Source organism: Notamacropus eugenii, chromosome 2 (assembly GCF_028372415.1).
Source record: "Notamacropus eugenii isolate mMacEug1 chromosome 2, mMacEug1.pri_v2, whole genome shotgun sequence".
NCBI classification, from domain to species: Eukaryota; Metazoa; Chordata; class Mammalia; order Diprotodontia; family Macropodidae; genus Notamacropus; species Notamacropus eugenii.
This window is the reverse complement of record NC_092873.1, coordinates 1,502,101-1,520,271: the sequence shown is the minus strand read 5'-3', so window position 1 is coordinate 1,520,271 and position 18,171 is coordinate 1,502,101. Positions and strand designations below refer to the sequence as shown.

Sequence of the window (18,171 nt, the reverse complement as noted above, 5' to 3'; positions counted from 1 at the left end):
ATGGAACAAGGAGAGCACTGTTCACACAGTAGCAGACATTTTGTACAATGACTGACGTTGATAGACTTATTTCCTCTCAGCAGTGCAAGATGCTAAGACAACTCCAAAAGATTCACAACGGAAAATGCTATCCACACCCAGAGAAAGAACTTTGGAGTGTGAATGCAGATGGAAGTACACTATTTGCTCCCCTTTTCTTTTGTTACGTTTCTTCATTAGTTTTAATTCCTCTTTACATCATGAATAACGTGAACATATGTTTAATATGAATGTGTGAGTAGAACCTCTATCAAAATGCATGCCATCTTGGCAAGAGGGAACGAAAGAGAGGGAGAGAATATTTAAAACTCAAAATCTTATGAAAGTGAATGTTACTAATAAAAAAATAATTTTTTAATTTTATATTTTAAAAAAGTGATAGGAATTCAAAAACTTGACTTTTGCTTTGTTCTAGGCTGGTGTCAGAAATTCAACGGACTTGAGAGAGTAGTACAAACTTTGTACTTGTTTAAGGGATTCTGAGAGATTTGTCCAGCTCTTACGGACATTTGTTATTTCTTTATTTTCGATATTACGAAGAGGTTATCTATCATCCCGTAGAAAGCCCAGATCTTACATATTTTACTATTGGTTTCCTTGGCATACTTAAAAAGTAATTGGCCTGAGAATATCCCTAATACCTTGTACACAGCTCAGATCTTCAAATGAATTCACCACTTTCAACAGAAAGGTAAAAACAAATAAAAATGAGGGACTAGAGTTTAATAGTGAAAACAACTAAAAGCCAGAGTTGTTCCTAGCAAATTAGTTACTTCTAACTAGTGACTAACCGAAAGCATAATTGCACAGTTAAGTTACTGTAAATGTAAAATTCCTTGATGAGTATCTCTTTTTTCTACATCAGTGTAACTTTATAGGAATTCTAGTCAGCCTATAATCCCATATTGCAGAATAGGTGTTTCTTGAAAAGGATTAGCTATTAGTATCAATAAAATGCTGAAATTCTTCCTGGTTTTCTCCACACATTTCTGATAATACATTTTGATGAACATCTGTGATATGGAGATTATTATTAGTTTTATATTTATACTGGCCACTTGACTCCATCTCTGATTATCATTAGATAGATGTTAGGGAGTTGTTTGATGAACATAGAAGTAAAGTGACTGGGCCAGTGTCACATAGATAATGCATCATCAGATATTAGATTTGGGCCCATATCTTGCTTGCTACAAGCACAGCACTGTGTCTATTATATCATTCTTCCAAAAGGACTAAAACTATATCACACATTTGTAAGATTGCAAGGCAACTCCTTAAAGTTTATCTACTATCATAATGGATTTAATATTAATTGGACTAAGAAATTCCTACAAAATTATAACTTTATTGTAGTTGCCAAAAGTTCTTTGTGTATTGACATACATATATGTATACAATTATTCATACATACGTACATAATATGTGAGCTCATATATACATATACATGTATGCATCAATATAGACAAACATGTGGACACATCCACATCCACACATAAACGAATCTACACATACATGCATATATAGCTATATATATATTTATACTTATATATATTTACATGCACACACACACACACATACCTGTATATGACTTTCAAGTTTTACAAAGTATTTCCTTACCAAAAACCTTCCAAGTAAGGTAACATGGTGATTATTACTCCTATTTCATTTACAAATGAGGTAACTAGACAACAGAAGAAAATGTGACTTGTTTCATGATCACTCAATTAATATGCTTCAGAGTTGGGATTCTAACTTCAGGTCATTGACACAGGTCTTTGAATTTCAAGCCCACTCTATTTTCTTTTATTTTTCTATTTTTTTCTATTAATTTTATTTGTTTTCAGTGTTCTACAATTACTACCATATAACTCAGATTGTTTTCCTCTCCCTCACCCCACATCCCACATCCCTCCCCCAGACGCCTTATATAGGTTCTATACAAACATTATTTTAAATACATTTTCACTATAGTCATGTTGTGTAGAAGAATGAAAATGAATGGGAGAAATCATATGAGAAACCAAAATTTAATACAAAAGAAAATTATGTGCTCCATTTTGTGATTGAATTCCAAACTCTCACTCTGAGTATGGAAGTCATTTGCCTTAAAAGACAACTGGGAATTTTTTTAAGTCCTTGCATTAAAATGAAGTTCTAAGTCTACCAGAGTAACTTTCGCACACTGTGGTGGTTGCTGTACAGAAAATTCTCCTGGTTCTATTTCTTTCACTCAGCATCAGATCGTGTAACTCGTTCCAGAGCTTCCTCTTCATCATTTCCTGTAGCGCAATAGTATTCCATTACACTCATATACCATAATTTATTCGGCCACTCTTCAACTGATGGACATCCCCTAGATTTCCAGTTTGTGGCCAACACAAAGAGGGCTGCAATAAATATATTTGTACATGTGGGACCCTTTCCCATTTTTATGATCTCTTGGGGATACAGTCCTAGAAGTGGTATAGCTGGGTCAAAGGGTATGCACATTTTTGTATCATTTTCGGCATAGTACGAAATTGCTCTCCAGAATGGTTGAATTAGCTCACAGCTCAACCAATAATGAATTACTCTTCCAACTCTCCCACATCTTCTCCAACATACATCATCTAACTGATCTGTCATGGTAGCCAATCTGATAGGTGTGATGAGATATCTCAGAGTTGTTTCGATTTGCATCTCTCTAATCAATAGTGATTTAAAACATTTTTTCATATGGTTACAGATATATTTAATTTCTCTCCTCAAAATTGCCTCTGCATCTCCTTTGCCCATTTTTCAGTTGGGGAATGACTTTTATTCTTTTACATTTGACTCAGTTCTGTATTTGTTTTAGAAATGAAACCTTTATTCCAGACACTAGTTGCAAAACTTCTTTCCCAGTTTTGTGCTTCCATCCTAATCCTGGTTGCACTGGATTTGGTTGTGCAAAAACATTTCAGTTTAATGTAATCAAAGTTATCCATTTTGCATTTTATAATGCTTTCTATTTCTTCTTTACTCAGAAATTCTTCCCTTCTCCATAAATCTGAAAAATACACTAATCCTTTCTCCACCAATTTGTTTTTAGTATCAGTCTTTATACCTACATCATTTACCCATTTGGACTTTACTATTGTGTGTAGTGTTGGGCATTGTTCTACGCCTAGTTTCTGCCACACTGTTATCCAGTTTTCTCCACAATTTTTGGCAAATAGACTGTTCTTATCCCAGAAACTCCTGTGCTTGGGTTTATCAAAGAATAGGTTGCTGTATTCATTGACTACTGTGTCCTGAATACATAGAATATTCCACTTGTCTAGTCATCTGTTTCTTACCCAGTACCAAGTGATTTTGTTAAGTACTGCTTTATAATACAGTTTGAGATCTTCTAGAGTTAGGACACCTTCCCTAGCACTTCTTCTCATTGCTTCCCTTGTTATTTTGGACGTTCTGTTCTTCCAGATGAATTTTAATATTAATTTTTCCAGCTCTAGGAAAGAATTATCAGATCCTCTGTTTGCTATGGCACTAAATAAGTAAATTAATATAGTTAGAATTGTTATTTTTATTATATTGACTCAGCCTAACCGCAAGCAACTAATATTTTTCTACTTACTTAGAAATGATTTTATTTGTGCAAAAAGTGTCTTGTAATTGTGCTCCTATACTCCCTGAATTTGTTTTGACAGGCACACTCCCAAATATTTTATAGTGTCTACCTTAGCTTCAAATCGGATTTCTTTACCTCTTGCTGTTGGGCTTTGTTAGAAATATATAGAAATGCAGAAGATTTGTGTGGGTTAATTTTGAAACCTGTAACTTTGCCAAAGTTATTTATTATATGAAGTAGTTTGATATTGGGAGGAGAAAGGGAAAAATGTAATGGGGCAAATTATCTCTCATAAAAGATGCAAGAAAAAGCTTTCTCAATGGAGGGGAAAAGCGTAGAGGAGAGAGGGAAAAAGTGAAGCTTACTCTCAACACATTTGACTTAAGGAGGGAATAACATGCCCACTCAATTTGCTATGAAACTATATTACACTACAAGAAAGTAGGGGAGAAGGCGATAAGTGGGGTGACAGAAGAGAGAAAGTGGGAGGAGAGAATAATTAGAAGTAAACTCTTTAGGGGAGGGACAAGGTGGAAGGAGAGAGTAGAATAAATAGGTGGCAGGACAGGATGGAGGGAAATATAGTCAGTCTTCCACAATATGACTATTACGGAAGTCTTTAGCAAAAGCACACATATACAGCCTGTATTGAATTCTTTGGGTTCTCAGTGGGTTTGGGTGGGAAGGGAGGAAGGGAAAGAAATTGGAATTCAAAGTTTAAGGAAAGAATGTTGAGAATTGTTTTTGCATGTGACTGGGAAATAAGAAATACAAGTAATGGAGTGTAGTACTCTATCTTGCCCTACCAGAAAAGAGAGAAGATAGGGATAAGGGAAGGGAGGGTTGTGACAGAAGGGAGGGCAGATTGAGGGAAGGGGAAATCTCAATGCATGGTGTTTAAGGGAGGGGAAGGGAGAGAAAGGAATAAAATCTGGGATTCAAAATCTTTTTGAAATACATGTTGAAAACTAAAATTAAATATTTTTTTTAAAATTCAACAAGCCAGAAGGACTTTAAGCACGTTTTTCCATATTGTTCATTTGCTGTCCAAAGACCAATCAGCCTTAAGTATGATAAGACTCATCTACAGAAAGACAATCGGGAGCAGTGCATCAGTGTAATGAATACTCCTAAACATGAAACCAGTGACTTTCAGAAGATGCAAAAGATACACACTAGCATTCTTCATTGTCCCATTTTCATATTCCTATATTAAGTTGCTTCTTGGAATATCAGAGTTGGAAACGACTTCAGAAGACATCTAGTCCAATTTAGCTGAACAATGAGACTTCATGTGTTATATCTTCCAAGGGACTTTCAAGTTTTGTCTTAAAGTCGTGCAGTGAGAGACATCCACTAACTCCCCAAAATCACTCTTCCACCCACATTTGTCTTTTGCATTATTTTTGGAGAACTTTATTGAGTGGAAAGACTTTTCCATCTCTTTCAGTGCAGTCTATAGCAGCTAGATGGTACAGTAGAGAAAGCACTGGACCTAGAGTTGGGAATACCTGAGTCAAATACAGTCTCAGACACTTTCTAATTATGTAACCCTGGACAAATGAACCAGTGTTTGCCTCACTTTTCTGAGGTGTAAAATGGGGATCCTAATAGTCTCCCTAACTTATAGTATGAACACAATAGAACAAAGACCTATGCAATGCTTAGCAAAGTTTCTGGAACACTGTAGGCACCAAAATGATAATCTCTCTCCCCCAACTCCTGCCTCTTAATTTTCATGGTTACCTTGCATAGTACTTAGCAGATAGTAAGCACTAATATTTGTAAGGAATTGAACTGAAGATAAATTAGAGACTTTAAAGTACAACGGAAGTGGACATTATTATTTTTGCAACTCTCCTTATACGTCAGTTATGGACAATTAGTCTACCAGAGAGAGGCCAAGTTGTTTTCATATGAGTTAAAATATTTCACCTTATTCCTTCTCTTTTCCATAACTTAGACTTTTCCCCTTTCTGTTCGTCAGAGAAAAAAATTTAAGGAACTGACAGCCTTTAAAATAGCTTGAGAAGTTTTGTCTTCTTAATTTGAGTAGAAGTCGCCCCTATCTTAACCATAATTTAAATTTGGGTTTTGATGCAATGGGAGCTCATTGTGATTTTTACTATCCTGTATTCTCTAGGTCTCGTTAAAGAAGAGAGTCACTGGAGAATTAATTTTGAAAAGCATGATTCCCTGGTGTGACACCCCCCTCCCAATCTTCCTGTGGAGTTAAGTGAAACCAGCACAATCAACGATAAATTTGATTTAATTGCCACACCCAAGAGCTCCCAGTCCAAGAGTTACTAGATCGAGACCTGAAACCTTGGAGTGCCCACAGTATGTATAAAAGATTACAGGATCGGAAGAATAAGGCTGTGTTGGGATAACGCTGTGGTCAGTTTTTTGGTAAATTGTATCATCCAGGGATGGAGACGTAGCAGATTTTCTTTTTTTTTTGCTTTTGTTCTCACAACAGAAGGTGATAGTCTCTTTGGTGAATAATAAATGCAGCTGCTTATAGTGTGAATTGAGGTGCCAGCTGAGGTGCCAGTTCACTTTCGACTCAGGTGACCCAAGCTATCTCTTGCAAAGGCCTGATACAATGCTTGAAATCCCGTAAGTACCAGCTTTCCTTCTGTGTTGAAACATAGTCTTTAGCAGGTTCATGATAGTTTGTAAGGGTTTTAGTTTGTAAGGGTACTTAGACACCATCTCATCTAAGTCTTTCATTTGATAGATAAGACAGCTGGATCAAACAGCAAGCAAGTGGCAGAATAAGATTGTAAATTCGGATCCTCTGATTCCAGATGCTTTACTTTTTTCACTTTTTACCCAAACAAGTTTTGTTGAAAGAAAAATTCTACACCGTCATTCCTTTTGTCTAGCATCAGAATTTTGTGTCCTCAACATGTTATGAACCAATGAGATTGGTGAAAGGGGACATCAAAGGCTAAACTATCTGCATCAAATACTTTGCACTAATGCTCTCAGGCCCCAGTTCATACAGTATTTGATCTAGTTTACATTTGCTTTGGGCATTTGATTTCCCAATCAAGTGGAGGTTAAAAGAAAAACAGTGGAATGGTGTCAACAAATGAGAAGAAAAGACAGTTTTTTATTTTTTACTGTGTAATCATGGTGGTGATAAATAAGAAGAAAAATAAGAATCCTCAGAAAATATAAGAATAAAGGAAAGAAGGAAGTAAAAAAAGAAAGAGAGAACAGGAGGAATGGAGGGAGGCATGTACAGAAAGAGAGAGGGAATGAAGAAGGAAGGATGGAAGGAAGGAAGGGAAGAACGATTCTGCAAAGGAAGGGAAGGAGTGAAGACTGAAGTAAGGAAGAAAGAAACACTATCTGAAAGCAAGGAAACAAATACACATCCTAGTAATCTGAATTATTTGTTCCAGAGAAAGAAACTCGACTCAGCTTAATTGATCACATTCCCACAAGGTTGTATAATAATATTAACAGTCTGTGAATGTACACACACACACACACACACACACACACACATATGTCTTTAAAACATGTTATTGTTGCTCAGCAGGTTCAGTCATGCCTGAATCTTCATGATCACATTTAGGGTTTCCTGTCAAAGATAGTGGAGTCGTTTATCCTTTCTTTATTCAGCCTATTTGCAGATGAACAACTGAGGTGAACATGCTTGAGTGACTTTTCGAGGGTCTCACAGCTACCAAGTATCTGAGGGTGGATGTGAATTTAAGAAAAATGTTCCTCACTTCTGACCTGGTTTTCTATCCACTGCACCATAGAACATCAAATTTCAAAGCTAAATGGAATCTTAGGGAATTGAAAGTTCAAGGTTCTTAACCTGGTTATCTGTGGACAGGCTTTCTGTGAATTTGAATAGGGAAAAAAATAAAACTTTATTTTCACTAGCACATGGCTGAAATTTAACTTTAGAAGAAGGAAGGATTCACGGAATATTGGTGAGTAGAGGAGTTGAATGAGCAAGTCACTGTGTCAGCAAGATTTTTCAGGCTGAGAATACTTATAGGACAGATGATGAAACATTCTACCATTTTCCTAACAGACAGCTGATATACAGAATCAGTCAGCATAGTGAGAGTTTTGTATTTTGGACATGAGCAAAGCAGAAATTGGTCAGCTATGTGGATCAGTGGATAGAGCACTGGGCTTGGAATCAACTCATCTCCCTGAATTCAAATCTGACCTCAGACACTTAATAGACATATAACCCTGGGCAAGTCACTGCACCATGTTTGCCTCAGTTTCCCCATATGTAACATGAGTTGGAGAATGAAATGTCAATCTGTTCCACTATCTTTGCCCAAAAAATCCAAAAGGAGTTCAGTTAGATACAACTGAAAAACAATTTTAAAAAACTCATAGAATATTCTTTTGCTTTCCTGTTTATTACAAGGTAAGAAGAAGGCAAAATAGATTTTTACTAAATATAAAGTTGAAAAAGAATGGTGTATTTGAAAGAGGAAAAACTGAGGCTGGAAAACATTTTATAAGAACATTACAGTAACCATCAGATAAGAGATCTATATTTGAGCCATAAAGGATATATGAGATCTTTGCAGATGAGAGAAATGATTAACAGAGGTTAAGTGACTTGTCAAAGGTCACCAGGGGAACTAAGATAATTGAGTTGGGATTCGAACCCCATCTCATGTCTCCACACACAGAACTTTTTTCTTCTATACAACTGGAAATATACATGGTGCCTACTACGTGAAACCAGGTAAGTCACTTCAATTTTATGTGTCTCATTTTCCTCATATGCTGATCAGCATTAAAAATATTTGTTATCTATCTCATACAGTCATTGAGAAGAACATAGAAGTGTGTGTGTGTAAAACATTTTATAATTCATTGTTTATGGGAATTATCCTGAGCTTTAAACATATGTGAATTAAGGTGGCAGCTAGGTGGCACAGTGCTTGGCCTGGAATCAGGAAGACCTGAATTCTGATTATGGCTCAGACACTTACCGTATGATCCTGAGTAAGTCATTTAACCCTATTTGCCTCAGTGTTCTCATCTGTGAAATGAGTGGATAAGAGAATGGCAAGCCAGTCTTGTATCGTTGCCAAGAAAATCCCACAAAGGGATCACAAAGAATTGAACATGACTGAAGTGACTGAACGGTAACAGGGTAGAGTGGGTGAATGATTTTGAATAGTGTCCTTATTATGTTATATTTTCCTTGAGAAAACACAGGGAGTCATGCCTCCATAATCCCTTGTATCACTTAGAGAGCGACTAGTCCACATTTCTAAGGAACTTGATAAACTATCAGAAGAGAGGCGCCTCCAGTTACCAGTATGAACTCTACACCTTAGTCACACGAAGGCTTCATTTATCAGCTTCTTCATAGGTCAAAGTCTGATTCATTGCCCAGTGACAGTACAGGCTATCTGCTCGTTGCTTTTGTAATTTCATTTGTCAAAGGGCAAAACCTTATAGTTGGGTCACAGCAGTGTCACATCTTGCTTGTGTTCCGTTGTCCAGAACTTCCAGTAGCCAGTTGCTCTTTGTTTGCTTGTTTGAATCGCCTTAATTAAACCTTGTCACATATTTATAAAATCATCATATCAGAGAATTAGATCTGCAAATGAGTTTGCAGGGCTTTTCAAGGGTCTTAACTGAACTCTCATTTACAAATGAGGAGACTGAGACATAGATAGAGGATAAGTCACTTCCCCAAATTCACGTAGCTGATAAATGTCTGAAGTGGAATTTGAACTTAGGGCTTATGAACTATTGTCTGACACATTTTTGTCAGAACATCGTCATGCCTGTTAAAAGTATGAATGAAAAGGCTAAGTAAATGCCTTTTCTTCCCCCAAAGTACCATGTGCTTTGTACCCAAAGTACCATAAAGGTGTGCATATAAAATCACAACTTCCCTTTTGGAGGTTGTGAGAAGAAAATGAAATCACCTAAGTAAAAAATAAAGCTTTATTTGGGAAGATCTGTAATGATTGAGAATAATTGAAGGATAGCAGTAACATGTGGAACTCCTGGAATGAGAATCCCCTCTGCCCATCCAGATATGGAATTAAGTTTCTAGAATTTTAGTTGTTGTGGTAAATGTTGGGGCTAAAAAGACGAAGATCCTGTCTTGAAGGTGCTCAAAATCTAGTGGGGAAAATGTTGAAATGACTTGCTAAACACAAGTTCTATACAGAATGAATAGAAGATAAGCTGAGAGGAGAAGATATTGGAAGTTAGAGGGGAAGAAGAAAAGCTTCCTTCGAAGCTGATATTTGGAGTGAAAGAAGTCACGGAAACAGAGTGAGAGGTGAGGAACAGGAGTATTAAAGGTACATGGGAGAATAGATAAGCACAATGAAATTTCCTGCTTCACACACACATAGATAGATAGAGATATAGACCTATCTATCTATGTATGTTTCTCTATATTATGTGTGTGTGTGTCTGTGTGTGTATGTGTTATGTGACTTTCCAAAGGGGGTCATTATTAGTATCACACATGGAATGTCTGATTGAGTACAAGTACAGTGTTCTTATTCAGTTGTTTTTCGGTTATGTCTGCCTCTTTCAGACACGATTTAGGGATGTCATAACAGATATAATGGAGTGGTTTGCCACGTCCATCTCCAGCTCATTTTACAGATGATGAAACCAAGGCAAAAAGAGTTAAATGCCTTATAAGTGTCTGAGGTCGGATTTGAACTCTGGAAGATGAGTCTTCCTGATTTCAGGCCTCGTATTCTATACACTCCATCACTTATCTACCCTACCAACATAATATTCCAATCATTATAGCAACGTGGTTGTTTATAATGATGATGATGAGGAGGAGGAGGAGGATGAAGATGAGCATGATCGGGCACAATTTCATTAGTCTGAATTATTTTCAATTAGTGGGGAGGCAAAAGAAATGAGCTACTTGCCTATATTATAGAATGCAAAGTAAGAGATCTTTGATGAACTTGCCCCTTTCATTTCACTGCTAAGCACAATGAAAAATGTGCACTATGATTTCAAATAATGAAACATATTATTTGATTTTGGAAGTCATCAAGCTAGAAAAACACTTCTTAGATTGGTGGTAGTGAGAATTCTTTTCAGTACTGAGTTGCACTGATGATGAATTATGAAGTCACACTCTCAGATTCTGAGATATTGTTATTCTTGACATTTACAAAAACACATATATGCTTCATGATAACATAAAAGAGACCAAAAGATATAAGCCATTGTGGTTTGATGGAATGAGAACTGAATTTGGAGCCAGGTGACCTTGGATAAATAGCATCTACTTCCTGAGTTTCAGTTTACTTATCTGAAAAATAAAGGGGTTGAACTCAGTGACGAAGCAATGGCTCCATAATTTCTTGTTTGATTAGGTTAAATGGAGATCCCACTAATCATAAGCAAGAATAGCTTTATGTTGTAAGGCTGAAATTACTCATAATTAAAATGATAATCTCTATTCAATACTTCCACACTTTGTGGAGATTTCACTGCTGTAAATAATTTTTCCACCATTTCATAGAACACCTTTCAATTTCTTGGTAGTAGATATTTCTTGAAGATGATTGTGGCTAAAATATCCTTTACTCTTCAGGCTGCCAGGTAATGAGCCTCTTTGAAGTTAGCTGGGCTAGTGTTTATATGGCAGTCATGAAGTCAGCAACATGGTATGCACCTGAAACATTTTCAGCCAGGTAGAAATCACCATAACTTCATCTCTCTTTACACACTTTGAGGACCAAAGACTACCTCTAATGAAATAACTATTCCAAATTCCGAATTGTTGATGTTATTGAGATTTAACCAAATGAGAAACAGAAATCAACAAGATTAGGTGATAGGTAAATGTTGCTTTCTCTTGATTGTAGAGTTTAACCAATAATGCTATATTGGTTTCTCATTTATTTTATCCAGCTACAGAAAATGGTGCTTCTGATCCACTTCTCCATGTTAGATGAAACCCTCTGCAGGTATGGAGAAAAACAACCATACTGTATCTCAGTTCATCCTACTAGGTTTCACCCAGGATCCTATGATGCAACTGATCCTTTTTGTCCTTTTCCTCATGGTATACTTTTTTACTTTGGTGGGGAATATCACTTTGATAGTCTTAATCTTTACACACACCCGGCTGCACACCCCTATGTATTTCTTCGTTGGGAATCTGTCTTTTCTGGATCTCTGGTATTCTTCTGTTTATATACCCAAAATTATGATGACCTGTGTCTCTGCAGACAACAGCATCTCCTTTGCCGGATGCGTGTCTCAGTTTTTCTTCTCAGCTGGACTAGCATATAGTGAATGTTATTTATTGGCTGCAATGGCATATGACCGTTACATAGCCATCTCCAATCCATTGCTCTATGCTCAGGCCATGTCCAGATGGTTATGTGTATGTCTGGTTGGCATTTCCTACATTGGTGGTTTTGTTAATGCTACCATACTTACTAGCAATACATTCACCCTGAATTTCTGTGGGGATAATATCATTGATGACTTCTTCTGTGATGTCCCACCATTGGTGAAGCTAGCATGTAATGTAAAGGAGAGTTACCAGGAGGTGCTCTATTTCCTCTTGGCCGCCAATGTCATCACTCCTACTCTATTAATTCTGGCCTCGTACCTTTTCATCATTGCTTCCATCTTGAGGATCCGCTCTGTGCAAGGTCGACTCAAAGCCTTTTCTACCTGTTCTTCTCACTTGATTTCTGTTACTTTATACTTTGGCTCTTTCCTCTATATTTATTCTCGCCCAAGTTCCAGCTATGCCCTGGAGAGGGACAAAATTATCTCCACATTTTACACTGTGCTCTTCCCCATGTTAAACCCTATGATCTATAGCCTAAGGAACACGGATGTGAAAGAAGCCCTGAAGAAACTCTTCAAAATAACTTCCTGAGTTTGAAGAAAACATTGTTTTTGCTCCACCAAAATCAAACATATATTTGATGTGACTGCCATCTAACATTCACAGTTCTGTCAAATGTTTGCTATTAACAGTTATATAGCCTTCTTTTTTATGCAGCAAATTGTCCAATAAGAGATGAGCCTTAAATAGACTTAAATATTCGTATCCTAACCGTCCTTGGTCTAGCCAATAAATTGGGATTCATGTTTGAAGAAAAATGTGATTGTCCATTCAAGCGCTTTGGAATGATTAATTGTTAGTACAGGTAATTGTTGGTTATAATAACTTTTGTTCTATGTTTATAATCAGGGAGATCTGTGCTCAAATCCCATTTCAGGCAATGCGTGAAAATAGGCTACGTGTATTTCAAACAGTCATTCATTCCTTCAGCAAATGGTTATTTATTAATGTTTTATAGTGTGCCTCAGGTACTTCTTGCTGATGATATGAAAAAATATAAAAATACACCCAGTCCTAAAAGAGATCACATTTTATTTGCAGTGAAAACCCTTGAACATATATGTATATGATAATAGGTATAATGTAAAATAAGCGGTATAATATGTAATAATAGGTGTAATACAATAAGTACTTATATACATAGTATAAGGAGAGCAACCTTAGTGGGGAAGGCATTAGCAGCTTGGGGGAATGCCATTTTGTAGATGTTGAGATTTCAACCAAATCTTGAAGGATAGCAGGGAAACTAGGAAATGAGGAGGAGGAGGAAAAGTATTCTAGGCAAAAGGGAAAATTAGCACATAAACACAAGGAGAAAATAGAGTGAAAAAATCAGAGGTAAATCTGGTCTATCAGAAAATTTAAGTATGTGGAGGAGAGCAACATATAAAAAGAATTAAAAAGTAGAAAAGGGTCCCATTTTGGAGGGCTTTAAATGCCAAACAAAGGAATTTATTTTGTGTTTTGATGATAAAGAGCCACCGTTTTTCAGGAAATTGATTGATATTCTTTACAAAATTCACTTGATCAATCTAAAGCAACACTTTAATATTTATCTTTTTGTTTTTCTTGAGTTGTGTCATTCATACTCTTTCCGGTCCCGTTTAAGTTTATCTTTTTATAGATACAAGGGTGGTTTGACATTTCCTTCTCCAGGTCATCGACAGAGTAGTATATGTGTTGTCATCATCTGTCATGTAATAATCCTGAAATATTACAGATCCTTTATGTAAATCTTTCTATATTTTTTTTACAATTTATATTTAATGCCATTTAACTCTGAGATACTACATCACATTTATCAGATTGACTATCATGACAAAACAGGAAGATGATAATTGTTGGAGAAGATGTGGGAGAGTTGGAATTCATTTTTGGTGGATCTGTGAACTGATCCAATCATTCTGGAGAACAATTTGGAATTATGCTCAAAGGGCTAAATAATGTGCATACCCTTTGACCCAGCAATACCGCTTCTAGGATTGTATCCCTAAGAGATCATAAATATGAGAAAGGGTTCCACATGTACAAAAATTTTTATGACAGCTCACTTTGTGGTGGCCAAAACCTAGAAATCAATGGGATGCCATTTTGGGGATGCCCAATTGAGGAATGACTGAATAAATTGTGGAATATGAATGTAATGAAATACTATTGTGCTATAAAAAATGATAAGAAGACTTCAGAGAGGCCTGGAAAGACTTATATGATCTGCTGCTGAGAGAAAGGAGCAGAGGCAGGAGAACTTTGTACACAGCAACAACCCCGGCATTTGAGAAATTTTTCTGGTAGACTTAGTACTTCATTGCAATGCAAAGACTTTAAAAAATCCCAATGGAGTGGAGTCAAAATGCCTGCCATATCCAGAGAAAGAATTATGGAATTTGAATGCAGAATGAAGCACACCATTTCTTATATATTCCCTTTTGTTTTGTTTTATGATTTCTCCCATTCATTTTAATTATTCTATGCAACATGACTAACATGAAAATGTATTTAATAGGAATGTATGCGTAGAATCTATACAAAATTTCATGCCATCTCAGGGAGGAAGTGGAGAGGGAGGGGGGAAAGAGGGAGGAATGGAAAAAATCTAAGATACATGTATTCGTAGAACACTGAAAAGAAAAGACATAATTTAATTAAAAAATTGGAAATGGCATCTCTTTGTTTTTTATGAAATGGAGATGATAGAGTTTCAGCAATTTAATTTGTAGGTAAATATCTGGTGCCCTTATGAAACTATGTTAATATGTGAAATACAGCTTTAAAATTCAATCGTTTAGATGCAAGACCTAAATAGACAACAGAAATCTCATTTTCCTCAAACAAAATGTATGTATTCTCAATAACATGAAAGATGATTTTCATCAATCAAGTGTTATATTCAACCTTATGTGTGACATTATTCTTGGAAAAAACTTTATCATGAGGTCAATGTTTCTATAATGGCTTAGACATCTTCTTCAGTTGGTAAAATCACAATGGACCCTTGTCCTTCCAAAAGAACACCTTCTCTGCTTCTCTTTCGCTATCTGCACAGGGGTTGGAGCCTCAGAATAGATCAGAATATACTCTGATATTTTTTTAAACAATGGAAACTTTAGACATGAATAAGCCTCATATTATTGTAGAAAGAGTGGGGACACAGACTTTTATTCTTTATTCATACTATGATGACATTCAGTTTTATTAGGAAATTGGATCAATCCTGACAGCTTTCTATATTGGAGCAAAAAGGAAATTATTTCCATTGAGAGCTCAGCATTGTATGAATGATTTACAATTAGAAGTATGAAAATTTCCTAACTTTTTTTTTGAAAAATCTTTATTGGGCTGACTTTTATTTTGGTATTAAAATAAAATGAAAATATGTGTGAGCTAATTTTAACCCATTACATCAATGTACATTTTAATTTTATGTGATCAGAATGAGGATTGGAAATTGAATGTAATTTTTAGAGTACTTCTTGAGGGAATTTTCTCAGTATTATTTCTCTTTTGGTCTCAAAGAAGACCATGATATCAGAAAGATGATGTCATGAGTTGCAATTAAGTTGCATGTAATGCAGGGAGGGCTGTTCAAATTCACCAGCCCCACTTCTTCCTCCAGAGCAATCTGGATCCAGTGACCAGATATATCCATAGGCAGAACTATAGATCAGGACAACTGGTGGTGGCACAGGATGCAGTGGGAGACTATGATCTTTTAGAGATAAATTCATTCCTCCACCATTACAAGCAACCTTTCTCCCCACAATTTATAATCTTACAGATTTTCCAAGAGCATTCAGAGGTTAAGTTACCTCTCAGGGTTACATGGACAGAAAGATCAACCTTCATGTGAATAACTGGATACAATCTACCATAACTCAATTTTACCTTGCCTACTATGAAGTTCAGGGTGCTCATAGATTTATGCATATGTGCAAAAGAAGAAAAGATCAAGAAAAGAAAACTTCCAAACTCTATGGTATTTCAAAATCTTATTACTGCTTAAATAAATACTTTTTGAATAGAATCGAATTTGAATAATATGTTTTGGAATATATCAGGACTTCAGAATTTATTTCAAAATCGCACTTTATAGATAAGGAAACTGAGGTTTAAAAAGTTATGTTCCCTGTCCAAGATTATCCAGGGAACAGATGGTAATGTACAGAGGAGAGCTCCATTCTCTTGTCTTCTAGTAAATGATTCTTTTCTTGAAACTTTGCTATCTCTTTCCCTTTTGCAACCATTTTCTAAATCAATGTAATGACGTGTCATCTTTGAATAAATTTCAGTAAGAATGCAATGAGAAAACACATGATTGATTTGTCCTCTATTTTTAGAAGGGTGATAAAAATATCTTAGCTGTAAATTAAAATCATCTTAGCATTTTGATACTTTTTATTGCTTTTCTGAAGGCCTCTTTCACATCCTTGTTCCTGAAGCTATAGATTATGGGATTCAGTAAGGGATTCACCACTGTGTAGAACAGGGCAGCCAACTTGTCCTTCTCCAGGGAATAAGTGGAGCTGGGTCTTGAGTACATGAAGAGTATGGACCCATAGAAGAGCATGACAGAGATCATGTGGGAGGCACAGGTGGAGAAAGCCTTCTGTCTTCCTGAGGCTGAACGGATCCTAAGGATGGCCAGGAGAATATTGAAGTAGGCTATCAGAATGACTAGTATGCTAGAGAAAACTGTGAAACCAACCATTCCCAGAAGCACTTTCTCATAGACCTTAGTATCAGTGCAGGACATCTTTACCAAGGGTGGTGCATCACAGAAAAAGTGGTCAATGATATTTCTCCCACAAAATTTCAAGCGAAATGTGTTAGCAGTGTGGGCTATGACATTTAAGAAACCACCTACATAGGACCCAGCAACCAACCCAACACAGACAGACCTGGACATGGCAGCTGAATAGAGAAGGGGGTTACACATTGCTGCATAACGGTCATAGGCCATAGCAGCAAGGAGGTAACACTCAATGTAAGCCACAGCAGCAGAGAAGAAAAATTGGGCACCACAGCCTGCTAAGGATATACGCTTGTCCTCTGATATACAGGTGGCCAGGATTTTGGGGGTGTACACAGATACATACCAGAAATCTAATAATGACAGACTCCCAGCGAAAAAATACATTGGGGTATGCAAACGGGAGTCAATCCTGATTAAGATAATTAGAGTCATGTTCCCTGCCAGTGTTACCAAATAGAGAACCAAAAAAGCTCCGAAGTAGACCAGTTGCATATGGGGATCAGCTGAGAAGCCAATTAAGATGAATTCAGTCAAGGTGGTCCGATTCCCCACTTCCACAGACATAGTGGTGCCAACCTGAGAGAACTGAAGAAACATGAGAGATGTAGAATTTATTAGTTCATGTGATTTAGATCTGGAGTCCTCCTAGGGGGCAGATGGGGGAACAGAGGATAGAGCTTATACCAGGAGCCATGAAGACTTGAGTTCATATTCTGCCTCAGATGCTTATCATCTGTTTGACTCTGGTCACCTCACTTGACATCTATGTCCCTCAGCTTCTTCATTTGTAAAAAGCACTCATATCCCAGGATTGTGTGACTCCGACGAGATAATGTATTTAAAATGCTCTGGAAATCTTAAAGAAGTCTGTACATGCTACCTATGTAGGGTTTTCCCATCATTTCAAGGAGAAGGAACCTGGACATACTGGTCAGAACTTGAAGGGACCTTAGAATATAGAACACAGACTATTACATCTAGGTATAGAGTATATAGCATCTAAATTAAAAAAGGCTTTAGAGTGTAACACAGAATGTGAGAGTGATGCAGGAGCTTGAGGATCAACTATTCATGCTTTCTCATTTTGTACATCATAGGATTGTAGTTAAGAAGCTGGAAAGGCCCTTAAAGTTATTTTCATTTCCTTTCTTATTTTTGGTTATTGTAAAAATCTTAAATACGGAATAAGAAAAGAAAAAGCAAACTTAAATACCGAAACAATACAAAAAAGGAAAAGCATGTGCCAGGCAGAATGTGAGAGATGATTCAAGATATACAGAAATATATTTGTATTTCAAGAAAGCCTCTGCAACAGAGGACGAGCACACACATAGTAAATACTACACATTGTTTTGAAAGCTGTCTCCCTTTTCTTTGCTTCCTTGTATGTTTTTTTGTTCTCTCTATCATATTTTCCTT

At 36.5% G+C, this 18,171-nt stretch overlaps 2 protein-coding genes across 2 annotated transcripts; one reads left to right on the top strand and one right to left on the bottom strand.

The window, feature by feature from the left end:
* Window positions 1-11,606: 11,606 nt before the first annotated feature.
* Window positions 11,607-12,678, top strand: LOC140523266 (olfactory receptor 9G19-like). Its single transcript, XM_072638218.1, has one exon. It carries the CDS (start codon window positions 11,607-11,609, stop codon window positions 12,531-12,533), a length of 927 nt encoding a protein of 308 aa, XP_072494319.1. The 3' UTR covers window positions 12,534-12,678.
* Window positions 12,679-16,371: 3,693 nt separating this feature from the next.
* On the bottom strand, window positions 16,372-17,316 carry LOC140522038 (olfactory receptor 9G4-like). The gene has a single exon (XM_072637094.1). It carries the CDS (start codon window positions 17,314-17,316, stop codon window positions 16,372-16,374), a length of 945 nt encoding a protein of 314 aa, XP_072493195.1.
* Window positions 17,317-18,171: the final 855 nt, after the last annotated feature.

Bases quoted from the DNA above. Each gene is read 5' to 3' on its own strand.
- LOC140522038 (XM_072637094.1), bottom strand. From the start codon at position 17,316: ATGTCTGTGGAAGTGGGGAATCGGACCACCTTGACTGAATTCATCTTA.
- LOC140523266 (XM_072638218.1), top strand. From the start codon at position 11,607: ATGGAGAAAAACAACCATACTGTATCTCAGTTCATCCTACTAGGTTTC.